General features: G+C 40.8%; 1 protein-coding gene across 1 annotated transcript; it reads left to right on the top strand.

The window, feature by feature from the left end:
- The first annotated feature begins 12,575 nt into the window (after positions 1 to 12,575).
- LOC121569899 (transcriptional regulator Myc) lies at positions 12,576 to 15,212 on the top strand. Its single transcript, XM_041881205.2, has 3 exons — positions 12,576 to 12,857; positions 13,267 to 13,915; positions 14,269 to 15,212. The coding sequence occupies exons 2-3, from the start codon at positions 13,279 to 13,281 to the stop codon at positions 14,835 to 14,837; spliced, it is 1,206 nt and encodes a 401-aa protein (XP_041737139.1). The 5' UTR covers positions 12,576 to 12,857; positions 13,267 to 13,278; the 3' UTR covers positions 14,838 to 15,212.
- Positions 15,213 to 15,505: the final 293 nt, after the last annotated feature.

Below are 15,505 nucleotides of genomic sequence, written 5' to 3'. Positions count from 1 at the left end.
GGCGATAGTCATTTAGTTCAGTTACCTTTGCTTTCTTGGGTACAGGAACAATGGTGGCCCACTTGAAGCATGTGGGAACAGCAGACTGGGAAATTGAGATATTGAATATGTCCATGAACACACCAGCCAGCTGGTCTGCGCATGCTCTGAGGATGTGGCTAGAGATGCCGTCTGGGCCGGCAGCCTTGCGGGGGTTAACATGCTTAAATGTCTTAATCACGTCGGCCATGGAGAAGGAGAGGCCACAGTCCTTGGTAATGGGCCTCGTCAGTGGCACTGTGTTATCCTCAAAGCGGGCGAAGGTGTTTAGTTTGTCTGGAAGCGAGAAACGTGGCTGGTTTTCTTTTTGTAGTCCATGATTGAGTGTATGTAAACTTCTGACCCACTTGGAATGTGATGAAATAAATAAAAGCTTAAATAAATAATTCTCTCTACAGGGGATGTAGCTCAGTTGGTAGAGCATGGCGTTTGCAACGCCAGGGTTGTGGGTTCGATAAAATAATGTATGTGCTAACTGTAAGTCGCTCTGGATAAGAGCGTCTGCTAAATGACTAAAATGTAAATGTAAAATGTACTATTATTCTGACATTTCACATTCTTAAAATGAAGTGGTGATCCTAACTGACCTAAGACAGGGAATATTTACTAGGATTAAATGTCAGGAATTGTGAAAAACGTAGTTTAAATGTATATGGCTAAGGTGTATGTAAACTTCCGACTTCAACTGTATGGATCTATGCCATTTACTTTCAACTGGACTGTGTTTACAGCATGAGCGGTAGTGAGGAGATGCACTTGTTTTGAGATCAAAGCGAGAGCTTCATGTAGCCACGTGTGCAAATGTTGTTCATATCCTTTGCTAGTTAGTGAGTTATTAGCCCAGTTATAGTCAGCAACAGGGGAGTGATTGCTTCCTACAAGAGCAAAAACGTGTACATTTCTAGACATCTGTGAAAAGCTAGTCAGGTAAAGAGCTTTTTTTTTGTCTTAAAGGGGCAGTGTTGTATTTTGAGACAGGCTTGAATAAGCTAAGTAGCCAATAGGCAGAGGGTAGCATAATTGGTCTGATTCTCTGTAATAATGGTATGGGAATAATAATGCATTTTATTTGTAAAGTGGTTTCTTGCATCAAACAACACAACAAAATGTTCAGTCACCTCCTTGTCTGAAGGACAAGGGTATAAACAGGTTAATGCATGCTCTGCATGTTATATTTTTTTTAAAGTCTCATGGAATATAGGCCTATATTGAACACCACACATTGGCTGCTACTGTAGGCTGAATGATAGAACAGCTATTTCCATGTTAAAATGTTAAGGATGCATTTTCTCTATTGTTTTTTTATGGTAGGCCACTCTGGTAGGCCTACATTATGATCAAATGGCCGCTGTTAAAACTGTAACTTAAAGCGGGTACAGCCTCAGTGTTCAAGTTGCACATAATTTTCACAACGTTCAAGTTAGCGCTCAGAAGACCTGAAATTTGCTCAGTGCCCCAAAATAATTGTGAGGACCTTTGCATACAAGTATAACCCCAATGCAATGCTGAAGTCTGATTTCAACAGATTGTACTTTTTTGTCAACTTAATTATTGTCTTTTGTTGAATTTATATAACAACATTCTAACCTTGTTTAGCATTATCTAGTCCAATTCTGGCATGATTCCACTATTTTTATACATTTGCGGCAGTTTCAATGGGGACTTTTATTTTGAAGACGAACCGCCAATTCCACTATTGTTGCTCAGCTAATGTTGTTCTAGACCACACAACCAAATCACACCACACGTGGGTCCGCACATTGAAGCCCACTCCCTCTGCCGTAATTCATTCTATTCTTAGGTAGGTAGAGTTGAATGCAGTTTGTAGGTCTTTGGATAAGACGAGGGTTGCTGAAGAAGCAAAAGTGCAAACTATATCCTCCTGAGAAGCAGCAATTAATTTGTGTCCTCTCTAATGTACTTTAGTTTTTGGTCCGTATCTCTAAGGCCATACATGCCACTATTTTAGGTCATGTTGTACGTTTGAGAGGACAGGACATTTTGGGCTTTTCAATGATACTACATGTGTGAGGGTGTCACCTTGATAATGATAAGGCTAAAGCAACCGACTGTAGACGAACGTCGAGGAGTGAAGTTAGGGGAGGTGCAACTGTGACAGTCGAAAGTCTGACACTAATGTGGTTTTCCAACAGCAAGGCTCAGATCGACATGGCAGTGTTGCCATTGTTTATAAAAGTTTTCTTTATAAAGTCGAAATAAACATGTCTCCAACCCCCATATTACACACTCACAAACGGAAAATGTGTGTGTACACTGTACAATCAATTAGTGAGAAAGAGCCTCAAATATCACATGAATTTGAATATTAGGTGGTCCTCTGTAGCTCAGCTGGTAGAGCACGGCGCTTGTAACGCCAAGGTAGTGGGTTCGATCCCCGGGACCACCCATACACAAACAAATGTATGCACGCATGACTGTAAGTTGCTTTGGATAAAAGCGTCTGCTAAATGGCATATTATATATATCCATTGTAGACTGCTAAATATGAATCGCGGCAAAGTTGGTTCCTGTTTCAGTCATATCTTTGATCACATAGTCCGCCACAGTGGACGAGTCATAAAAACAAGGAAATGGTTCCAATGGTTTTTCCGCCATTCATGTTTCACATCATGAATTTTACAAAAAAATCAAATTAATTGTGTGTTTGGTGTAGGCTTACCTTGGCATGACATTTTGATAGCCGTGTAATTCTCTCTCGGACAAGGTGAGTTTTATCAATATATTCGCCTCAATTTACTCTAAAAAATGTGCAATGCTAATTTTGATAAAAGTGACCTTGTCCGAGACAGATTTGCGCAGTTATCAAAACGTCACGCCTTATTTGAAGTAGTTCTAAAATCCCAGATTGAAAAATGAATGGTGAAAATACGATTGGACCCATTTCCGGTTTTTCTGACTCAAACTGTGGTACTGCATTCGCATGAGTCAAACAAAAACCCCCTAATGATTGGTTGACAATAGAGCCTTCCACAATGCAGGCGATGGCTGCAGCATGAAGTTGGTGAAGAGCAATTTAAGAAACTTGCAGTCGACAGCAGTCAAAACTTAATGACATTTGATCATATTATTTTTGTATCGTTCAGTCAACATGTAGATAAAAAAAGTCGGACCATTTTTATCTCCATAATGCAACACACTTTGAAAGACGTGACCAATGATGTGGGGCAGCGGTTCATCTGAGTGCCAGAGGCGTCACTATAGACCCTGGTTCGATTCCAGGCTGTATCACAATCCGGCCCTGATTGGGAGTCCCATAGGGCGGCTCCAATTGGCAAAGCGTTGGCCGGTGTAGGCCGTCATTGTAAATAAGAATTTGTTCTTAACTGACTTGCCTAGTTAAATAAAAAAATTATGGTCACCGACTTGAGAAAAGTGATCCGCTCGAACGTAAGCAATGTTTTCTTTCTGGTTCTTCAAAATGGCTACCATCATAATTAGCACATTTTATGGTAAGTGTGTGTAATTGTGTATTATCATTTTTGTGAGTTTGATATTCAAATTGTTTCTAATAGGTAAATATCTCAGGAATAGTTTGGTGAGTTTGCAGAGCAGTGTAATACTTTTTTAAAACATTAAGAGCTAGTTAATAAATGTCCTCCTGGACATCAGGATATTATGTTTTTTTCTATTGTCCCCATTTACTGCAATGTTTTTTTTTCTTCATATTTACCATCAACCGAATCCTAATGGCAACTACAGTGCACATTCAATAAAAAAGAAATACAAATATTTCACCCCAACACTTATGTGATGTAAAAATAATAATAATCCCAAACCTTTTTTTTGCTCAGACTCAGGAGGATAAAGTCAGTCAGCTGAATAAACTTTAAAACACACTACTAGCCTACATATAATATTTTGACAGTATCCTCCAGATCCTCCACCATAACATTTTATGGGGTTGTGCAGTAAAAAGGGATGCCCTTTGGAGAGAAAAAAAAAGAAGGAAATTGGTGCAATATAGTTGTAAACATACAACATTGTATCCCAGGACAATAACTGAGTAAGGGCAGTCCCAAGCATTCTAATCTCAGGGCGAACACTAACCACAAGTCCACTGAGTTGTGAAATGGCCTTATACAACAGTTGAATCAGTGGCATTGCATTAAAACATAGTCTATGTAGGCCCCCTGGGTAGTTGGGACCTGTTTCATTTGAAACCTATGTAACGAGCTAAGTTCACTTCTGCAAGGACTAGGTTTCAAGCAGAATTATATAAGAATGATATGAGTGATTCCATATGAAACCAGGACAACAAAAACAATCACTAAATGGAATCCATTGAATGGTCCTTTGGAGCAAGGATTGTTGACATACATTGGTGTGAAAAAGTGTTAGCCCCTTCCTGATTTCTTATTTGTTTGCATGTTTGTCACACTTAAATGTTTCAGATCAAACAAATTTAAATATTAGTCAAAGATAACACAAAATGCAGTTTTGAAATGAAGGTTGTTATTATTAAGGGAAAACAAAATCCAAACCCACATGGCCCTGTGTGAAAAAGTGATTGCCCCCTACAACCTAATAACTGGTTGGGCCACCCTTAGCAGCAACAACTGCAATCAAGCGTTTGCGATAACTTGCAATGAGTCTAACAGCGCTGTGGAGGTATTTTGGCCCACTCATCTTTGCAGAATTGTTGTAATTCAGCCACATTTGAGGGTTTTCGAGCATGAACTGCCTTTTTAAGGTCATACCACAGCATCTCAATAGGATTCAGGTCAGGACTTTGACTAGGCCACTCCAAAGTCTGCATTTTGTTTTTCTTCAGCCATTCAGAGGTGGACTTGCTGGTGTGTTTTGGATCATTGTCCTGCTGCAGAACCCAAGTTCGTTTCAGCTTGAGGTCATGAACGGATGGCCGGACATTCTCCTTCAGGATTTTTTTGTACACAGCAGAATTCATGGTTCCATTTATCACAGCAAGTCTTCCAGGTCCTGAAGCAGCAAAACAGGCCCAGACCATCACACTACCACCACCATATTTTACTGTTGGTATGATGTTCTTTTTCTGAAATGCGGTGTTACTTTTACGCCAGATGTAATGGGACACACACCTTCCAAAAAGTTCAACTTTTGTCTCGTCAGTCCACAGAGTATTTTCCCAAAGGTCTTGGGGATCATCAAGATGTTTTCTGGCAAAAATGAGACAAGCCTTAATGTTCTTTTTGCTCAGCAGTGGTTTTCGTCTTGGAACTCTGCCATGCAGGCCATTTTTGCCCAGTCTCTTTCTTATGGTGGAGTCATGAACACTGACCTTAACTGAGGCAAGTGAGGCCTGCAGCTCTTTGGATGTTGTTGTGGGGTCTTTTGTGACCTCTTGGATGAGTCGTCGCTGCGCTCTTGGGGTAATTTTGGTCGGCCGGCCACTCCTGGGAAGGTTCACCACTGTTCCATGTTTTCGCCATTTGTGGATAATGGCTCTCACTGTGGTTCGCTGGAGTCCCAAAGCTTTAGGAATGGCTTTATAACCTTTTCCAGACTGATGGATCTCAATTACTTTCTTTCTCATTTGTTCCTGAATTTCTTTGGATCTCGGCATGATGTCTAGCTTTTGAGGATATTTTGGTCTACTTCACGTTGTCAGGCAGGTCCTATTTAAGTGATTCCTTGATTGAGAACAGGTGTGGCAGTAATCAGGCCTGGGTATGGCTAGAGGAATTGAACTCAGGTGTGATAAACCACAGTTGAGTTGTGTTATAACAGTGGGGGGCAAACACTTTTTCACACAGGGCCATGTAGGTTTGGATTTTGTTTTCCCTTAATAATAACAACCTTCATTTCAAAACTGCATTTTGTGTTTACTTGTGTTATCTTTGACTAATATTTACATTTGTTTGATGATCTGAAACATTTAAGTGTGACAAACATGCAAACAAATAACAAATCAGGAAGGGGGCAAACACTTTTTCACACCACTGTATAATTGAATGTTTTATCTAAAATCATAATTGAGAAGTAATTAATCATAGTTGGCATATTTATGACATTTTGGCCTTACCCGGGCCTCCTTTAATACTCCATAATTTTGTATCTGTAGGTGCTATAAAGCACCGCTTGCTCTGTAATATGAGTATAGTATTTTGATTTAATACAAATATATATATATATACAGTGGGGAAAAAAAAGTATTTAGTCAGCCACCAATTGTGCAAGTTCTCCCACTTAAAAAGATGAGAGAGGCCTGTAATTTTCATCATAGGTACACGTCAACTATGACAGACAAAATGATAAAAAGAAATCCAGAAAATCACATTGTAGGATTTTTTATGAATTTATTTGCAAATTATGGTGGAAAATAAGTATTTGGTCAATAACAAAAGTTTCTCAATACTTTGTTATATACCCTTTGTTGGCAATGACACAGGTCAAACGTTTTCTGTATGTCTTCACAAGGTTTTCACACACTGTTGCTGGTATTTTGGCCCATTCCTCCATGCAGATCTCCTCTAGAGCAGTGATGTTTTGGGGCTGTCGCTGGGCAACACAGACTTTCAACTCCCTCCAAAGATTTTCTATGGGGTTGAGATCAGGAGACTGGCTAGGCCACTCCAGGACCTTGAAATGCTTCTTACGAAGCCACTCCTTCATTGCCCGGGCGGTGTGTTTGGGATCATTGTCATGCTGAAAGACCCAGCCACATTTCATCTTCAATGCCCTTGCTGATGGAAGGAGGTTTTCACTCAAAATCTCACGATACATGGCCCCATTCATTCTTTCCTTTACACGGATCAGTCGTCCTGGTCCCTTTGCAGAAAAACAGCCCCAAAGCATGATGTTTCCACCCCCATGCTTCACAGTAGGTATGGTGTTCTTTGGATGCAACTCAGCATTCTTTGTCCTCCAAACACGACGAGTTGAGTTTTTACCAAAAAGTTCTATTTTGGTTTCATCTGACCATATGACATTCTCCCAATCCTCTTCTGGATCATCCAAATGCACTCTAGCAAACTTCAGACAGGCCTGGACATATACTGGCTTAAGCAGGCGGACACGTCTTGCACTGCAGGATTTGAGTCCCTGGCGGCGTAGTGTGTTACTGATGGTAGGCTTTGTTACTTTGGTCCCAGCTCTCTGCAGGTCATTCACTAGGTCCCCCCGTGTGGTTCTGGGATTTTTGCTCACCGTTCTTGTGATCATTTTGACCCTACGGGGTGAGATCTTGCGTGGAGCCCCAGATCGAGGGAGATTATCAGTGGTCTTGTATGTCTTCCATTTCCTAATAATTGCTCCCACAGTTGATTTCTTCAAACCAAGCTGCTTACCTATTGCAGATTCAGTCTTCCCAGCCTGGTGCAGGTCTACAATTTTGTTTCTGGTGTCCTTTGTCAGCTCTTTGGTCTTGGCCATAGTGGAGTTTGGAGTGTGACTGTTTGAGGTTGTGGACAGGTGTCTTTTATACTGATAACAAGTTCAAACAGATGCCATTAATACAGGTAACGAGTGGAGGACAGAGGAGCCTCTTAAAGAAGAAGTTACAGGTCTGTGAGAGCCAGAAATCTTGCTTGTTTGTAGGTGACCAAATACTTATTTTCCACCATAATTTGCAAATAAATTCATAAAAAATCCTACAATGTGATTTTCTGGAGAAAAAAATTCTCAATTTGTCTTTCATAGTTGACGTGTACCTATGATGAAAATTACAGGCCTCTCTCATCTTTTTAAGTGGGAGAACTTGCACAAATAGTGGCTGACTAAATACTTTTTTGCCCCACTGTGTATATATATATATATATATATATATATATATATATATATATATACACAGTGGGGAAAACAAGTATTTGATACACTGCCGATTTTGCATGTTTTCCTACTTACAAAGCATGTAGAGGTCTGTAATTTTTATCATAGGTACACTTCAACTGTGAGAGACGGAATGTAAAACAAAAATCCAGAAAATCACATTGTATGATTTTCAAGTAATTGATTTGCATTTTATTGCATGACATAAGTATTTGATCACCTACCAACCAGTAAGAATTCCGTCTCACAGATCTTTTAGTTTTTCTTTAAGAAGCCCTCCTGTTCTCCACTCATTACCTGTATTAACTGCACCTGTTTGAACTCGTTACCTGTATAAAAGACACCTGTCCACACACTCAATCAAACAGACTCCAACATCTCCACAATGGCCAAGACCAGAGAGCTGTGTAAGGACATCAGGGATAGAATTGTAGACCTGCACAAGGCTGGGATGTGCTACAGGACAATAGGCAAGCAGCTTGGTGAGAAGGCAACAACTGTTGGCGCAATTATTAGAAAATGGAAGAAGTTCAAGATGACGGTCAATCACCCTCGGTCTGGGGCTCCATGCAAGATCTCACCTCGTGGGGCATCAATGATCATGAGGAAGGTGAGGGATCAGCCCAGAACTACACGGCAGGACCTGGTCAATGACCTGAAGAGAGCTGGGACCACAGTCTCAAAGAAAACCATTAGTAACACACTATGCCGTCATGGATTAAAATCCTGCAGCGCACACAAGGTCCCCCTGCTCAAGCCAGCGCATGTCCAGGCCCGTCTGAAGTTTGCCAATGACCATCTGGATGACCCAGAGGAGGAATGGGAGAAGGTAATGTGGTCTGATGACACAAAAATAGAGCTTTTTGGTCTAAACTCCACTCGCCGTGTTTGGAGGAAGAAGAAGGATGAGTACAACACCAAGAACACCATCCCAACCGTGAAGCATGGAGGTGGAAACATAATTCTTTGGGGATGCTTTTCTGCAAAGGGGACAGGACGACTGCACCGTATTGAGGGGAGGATGGATGAGCCATGTATCGCGAGATCTTGGCCAACAACCTCCTTCCCTCAGTAACAGCATTGAAGATGGGTCGTGGCTGGGTCTTCCAGCATGACAACGACCTGAAACACACAGCCAGGGCAACTAAGGAGTGGCTCTGTAAGAAGCATCTCAAGGTCCTGGAGTGGCCTAGCCAGTCTCCAGACCTGAACCCAATAGAAAATATTTGGAGGGAGCTGAAAGTCCGTATTGCCCAGCGACAGCCCCGAAACCTGAAGGATCTGGAGAAGGTCTGTATGGAGGAGTGGGCCAAAATCCCTGCTGCAGTGTGTGCAAACCTGGTCAAGACCTACAGGAAACGTATGATCTCTGTAATTGCAAACAAAGGTTTCTGTACCAAATATTAAGTTCTGCTTTTCTGATGTATCAAATACTTACGTCATGCAATAAAATGCAAATTATTACTTAAAAATCATACAATGTGATTTTCTGGATTTTTGTTTTAGATTCCGTCTCTCACAGTTGAAGTGTACCTATGATAAAAATTACAGACCTCTACATGCTTTGTAAGTAGGAAAACCTGCAAAATCGGCAGTGTATCAAATACTTCTTCTCCCCACTGTAGGACTCGTTTTTACTGTGGATATAGATACTTTTGTAGCTGTTTCCTCCAGCATCTTCACAAGGTCCTTTGCTATTGTTTTGGGATTGATTTGCACTTTTCGCACCAAAGTACGTTCATCTCTAGAAGACAGAACGTCTCCTTCCTGAGCGATATGACGGCTGTGTGGTCCCATGGTGTTTATACTTGCGTACTATTGTTTGTACAGATGAACGTGGTACCTTCAGGCGTTTGGAAATTGCTCCCAAGGATGAACCAAACTTGTGGAGGTGTACACATTTTTTTCTGAGATCTTGGCTGATTTCTTTTGATTTTCCAATGATGTCAAGCAAAGAGGCACTGAGTTTGAAGGTAGGCCTTGAAATACATCAACAGGTACACCTCCAACTGACTCAAATGATGTCAATTAGCCTATCAGAAGTTTCTAAAGTCATGACATAATTTTCTGGAATTTTCCAAGCTGTTTAAAGGCACAGTGAACTTAGTGTATGTAAACTTCTGACCCACTGGAATTGTGATACAGTGAATTATAAGTGAAATAATCTGTCTGTAAACAATTGTTGGAAAGATTACTTGTGTCATGCACAAAGTAGATGTCCTAACCGACTTGCCAAAACTATAGTTTGTTAACAAGAAATTTGTGGAGTGGTTGAAAAACAAGTTTTAATGACTCCAACCTAAGTGTATGTAAACTTCCGACTTCAACTGTATGAAGACACATAAGAAGGCCCCTGCATGTTAATAGCAATAAAGAGACCAGTTTAAGAAAGGTAAGAAATGCTGTTGTCTATTCTACTCTTGGGAAGACAAGAAACAACAACATTCATAAAAAAAGGCATCATAAATGCATTAATCATAATACTCATTAAAAAGCCTCATGGCTGTGAGTAATGACCTTCTGAACCTCTCTGTGGAGCTTCTGGTCAGGAATGAACCTGCTACTGGAGTTGCCCTGTGCTGCAGTAGAAAGCATGACCCTCTCTTTCATCAGGGTCATGGTTTTATACTACTGTAAAAAATCATATCAATTCCAGTCCTGGGGAAGTTTAGGTGATCTAAAAATCTGTGATTCTGCACTACACCGTGAAATGAAAACCAATGAATTTGAATATGGTGTGGCTTGATAGGGTTTCACACCACACAATAGATGTCCAGTGTTATTATAAGTAGCAAATATTTGACCACTACAGTATGGTTACGCCAAACAACAGAAGTGAAAATATAGACTACATTTTAGTACACTTCAATAATTGGCTCATTCATGGATTTCTTTCTGAAATCAATTAGGAAAGAGCTAAGTGGAGAATAAATTACAGATGAAGGGCTTGAAAGTAAGCATTTCACCTTAAGGTCTACTACACCTGTTGTATTCGGCACATGTGACAAATACAATTTGATTTGAGATGACAATTTTCAAGCGAATCAGCGCAAATTCATGGAGTAATAATTCTCTCTTGTGGCTAAATATAAAATTGGAACAATATTATATTGAGGCTGCTTCTACTGTCAAATATATTGTATACCACCTGTATTATCTTTGAACATGACTGATTGTATACATTGGCTGTATACACTTTTAATTAAATCTGAATTTAAAAGAATCCAAATCCAGTAGCATCAACTGGCACTGACTCCACCTGCATTTATAAAATAGGGGTTATCTTCCATGCATTGTTTATCGATTTTCTTCATAAACACCTTTTTAAATCGTGTTCTTAAGACCATTTGTCTCTATATTCATACAAAAAAATCTAAAACACCACCTGTTCTGATGTTGCACTGTCGAATTTTAGATGCCAGGGGGTGCTCTACAACCGTACAATTTATTTATCACTGTACGCACAATTGGTACGCTCTATCAATTTAACCGGACCATGCTCATATCTATCGCAGCACCACCACATGTATGTTTGACCGCAGCATGGCAGTAGCGAAGCTGCACGAAGAAGAGGTAGGCTACAGTGCCAAGTCAATCGATTAACCGCCTGTTTTCAATGAGGACATTCCAATGTCTTTCTTCTCCTTCAATGCGCTTATTGGCCAATTTGTGTAGATGCTCATTTTTTAAACGAAACTTAGCAGTACAGTTATAACTGGCCTGGTAGAAGGCAACATCTTATCTCCTCACTACTGATGATATTGACCTTGGTGTGTCCAAAGGCAAAGCTCATGCTCTTGCCCTACACATATCAGAAATTATCAACTGGGTTCACCTGCAGCAGTAGCCTCCCTAATCAAGCATGTCTTCTTGCTGCATGTTTTGTCAATTAAGGGTGTATTCATTATGCCGATTCTGTTGCAAAACGTTTTGCCACTGAAACCGTTTACTCCAAATGGAAAACGCTTTGCAACGAAAACGAGTTAATATTTGACAAATTCAGGTAGGTCCCTCCCGTTTCCTGTTTGCTTCTTAAACGGTAAACGTTTTTTTTTTTTTACAAAAGGTAATGAATACACCCCAGGCAAAGTATTGCATCCCTCTATAGTCACCCCTACTTTTGGTGAATTAACAGGGGAAAACATGTAGGCCTACAGAAAAACCTGTTTGAAACATTTATTTGATGTATTTTAATGGAAATCGAATTATGCTCCCTACCTCTAATTTATCATCAATCTTTTCAGCTTTGATGACAGACTTTGAAGTGTTGTGCACATGAACTGGGCGTGCATCTTCTCATTCTCACATCAGATTTAGCTCAACTTTGGCAAGGTAAGTAGGCTAAATAACTCCATAAAATTGTAAATGCCAGATTTTGACCACTCATGTCAGCAATGACCACTCAGCAGTGGGCAGTACAATCTCTACTTTTATGCATGCGTGCAATTTCCAATATGTTCTCTTTTACTTCTCATCTGCTGCTGAGATGTAGGTTATAGCTTTTTGTGCATGCCACTCGTCGTCAATGGAATACTGCGCTTTGAAACTCCTCCCACTTGTCTCCTTCCGCAACAAATAGTTCCAGTTGAATGAGGATTTCCTGAAATAAATTCCGATGACTGAATGATATGTGAATTCGAAAATATATTGAAGATTGTAACGATAATTATCATCGATAGAGGCAACACAGGACTATTAATTATTTACTTAAAAATGCAATGGGTGTTTGGCGGGAAAAATTGTGTCGGAGGGATACGTCGAATGTAGACCACAACAACCTTTTTATTGAACCCCGCGGAATACTCAGCTGTGATTCTCATACAGCAAATGACAGGCTACGCATCTTTTTACATCGCGGACCAAGCATGAGCGCTTTATGAATGCTTCTCAGCCAGCAGTCATTTTACTAGGAAAACAACATCTCACTGCCACACGCGCTGGCAGGGATTAACGAACCTATCTTGTTGGAATACGTTTTACAATCTGCATTTTGGGCGTTTTTGATTTCGACATCTCGGAGTGAAGTACTCTCCACTTTGTTTTCAAATAAGGTAAGGAAGGTGTTGATGATATTGCATTCTCCGTGTAGATGACCGTTGGTTAAGTAGACTTGCTTGCTATTTATCTGGTAAAGGTTTTGTGAACTTTAACAGATATGTTACATGTTGTCAAATGTATTTTAACGTCTTTATATAATATGCACTTTACTAGCCTCTGTATTTTTGCGAAGTGTGCTCGGTTTAAATGTCCTGGGCACCACACACCGACTAACTACCTAGTACTTGTATCAGCTGCTGCTGTTTGGTTTTGCATGCTAGCTAGTTGTCTGACAGGGCTTTTATAAACTCTGTGGCATTTTATGTGCATGCACCAATTTCAGTTTACATGCAAGTTGATGCATGTATAACTAATATTTTAACCAACTAACGTTAGTTTACCTCAACCTTATTTTTCACTCAGAAAAGAACCACCATGCCGCTGAATTCAAGTTTGGCGAGTAAAAACTACGACTACGACTATGATTCTATCCAGCCATATTTTTATGTTGACAACGAAGATGAGGATTTCTATCACCAGCAGCCAGGACCGCTTCAGCCACCGGCTCCAAGCGAGGACATCTGGAAGAAATTTGAGTTGCTTCCCACTCCTCCTCTCTCCCCGAGCCGACCATCACTGTCTAGTATTTTCCCATCGACTGCTGACCAACTAGAAATGGTGACCGAGTTTCTCGGGGACGACGTTGTAAACCAGAGTTTCATCTGCGATGCCGACTACTCCCAAACCTTCCTCAAGTCAATCATAATTCAGGACTGTATGTGGAGCGGCTTCTCTGCTACAGCCAAGTTGGAGAAAGTGGTGTCTGAAAGACTCGCCTCGCTCCAGGCTGCTAGGAAAGATTCAGCTGTTGGCGACAACGCGGAGTGTACTACTCGGTTGAACGCAAACTACTTGCAGGATCCGAACACATCTGCCTCAGAATGCATTGATCCCTCTGTGGTCTTTCCCTACCCAATAACTGAGACTCCCAAACCAAGTAAGGTTTCACCACCCACGGATTTGGCATTGGACACCCCACCCAACAGCGGTAGCAGCAGTGGTAGTGACTCAGGTAAGCGGAATAGCAGTGTTATAATTTCTTGCAATTTATGATAATTATTACTTCACCGTTGGTGTAATGCCAGTGTTGTTGTTTTTTTTTAGCAAAATGCATTCACGCGTTGCATATGTCAGCTCCGATTATGATTCTCTCGAATATGCCTACAGACTAGTCTGTGTTGAGGGGAAGGGTTTCAGGCTGCAATGTTGAGAAATCAGCTGATGTGGAAAAGGGGGTGGAGAGTGGAATGCAGTGATTTTTCTGACTAGGGCATGCTGTGTTGTATGTGGCTGATTTTGTGGTTACTGATTCTCCTCAAAAAGAATGTAAATGCTGAATTGTTTTTTAATTTAATCTCATTGCAGATGATGATGATGAAGATGATGATGATGATGAGGACGAGGAGGAGATAGATGTCGTGACTGTGGAGAAGAGGCAAGCGGTGAAGCGGTGCGACCCCAGCACGTCAGAGACCAGACATCACAGTCCCCTTGTGCTGAAGAGGTGCCATGTCTCCACCCAGCAGCACAACTACGCCGCCCACCCCTCCACACGGCATGAGCAGCCAGCTGTCAAGAGGCTGAGGCTGGAGAGCAGCAGCAGCCGGGTCCTCAAGCAGATCAGCAGCAACCGCAAATGCTCAAGTCCCCGGACGTCTGACACGGAGGACTACGACAAAAGAAGGACTCATAATGTACTGGAGCGCCAGCGGAGGAACGAGCTCAAGCTGAGCTTTTTTGCTCTACGGGACGAGATACCGGATGTGGCCAATAACGAGAAGGCAGCCAAAGTGGTCATCCTGAAGAAGGCTACAGAGTGCATTTACAGCATGCAGACAGAGGAGCAGAGACTAGTCAACCTCAAAGAGCAACTAAGGAGAAAAAGTGAACATTTGAAACAGAAGCTGGCACAGCTCCAGAACTCTCATGTTTGAGCTCAAAGCGGCATTGACTTTTTGGGATCCATGTTTTTAATGCAAGTTAAGGCTTGGTGTGTATAGTTGATATTGAAATGCGAAAAGTATGTTGGGGGGGGGGTCTGTCTGATTTCAATGTTAAACTGCCTCAATTGAAGTTATGGGCAGTAAAATATTTAAACAGTTTATTTTTATTAATAAAATATGAAAAATAGGGCTACACGTGTTGCATGCCCAACCTAAAATATTAATTTGTATGTTTTGTATATAATTACTGAATATTTCCTGAAATGTATTTTTGGATCTTAATTGTCTGGAAGTTCAGACACTTGTTTTCACTGTATGGTTTTCCATATTATGTTCATTTGAAATATAAATGCATTTCTTTTTGAACACGCCTCAGTCTTTTACTTATGGAGACACTTGAATGATTTCTTGTGAGATCTGTTTGCATTAACACTTGATGACATAAATGCACTCCTATAAATTAGAAGAACCTATTATCAGGTGCAGATGGTAAGTTAACAAATACTTGCCATATTTCACTCATGGGAAAGGGTGTCCAAAGACTGACTGTTAAAAGGCACACACATTGCACCACTGTATTCTCTTTGAAGTCTTAACAATTGGTAAAAGACCAGTAGAATCGGAATCACCTTTATTCGCCAATACATTTACATAAGTTG

This window comes from Coregonus clupeaformis, chromosome 7 (genome assembly GCF_020615455.1).
Source record: "Coregonus clupeaformis isolate EN_2021a chromosome 7, ASM2061545v1, whole genome shotgun sequence".
Taxonomy (NCBI): domain Eukaryota; kingdom Metazoa; phylum Chordata; class Actinopteri; order Salmoniformes; family Salmonidae; genus Coregonus; species Coregonus clupeaformis.
This window is presented reverse-complemented; position numbering and strand designations above follow the sequence as displayed.

Coding starts and splice junctions, on each gene's coding strand:
- LOC121569899 (XM_041881205.2), top strand. CDS start 13,279: ATGCCGCTGAATTCAAGTTTGGCGAGTAAAAACTACGACTACGACTAT. Junction 13,916..14,268: donor CAGCAGTGGTAGTGACTCAG/GTAAGCGGAATA, acceptor ATCTCATTGCAG/ATGATGATGATGAAGATGAT.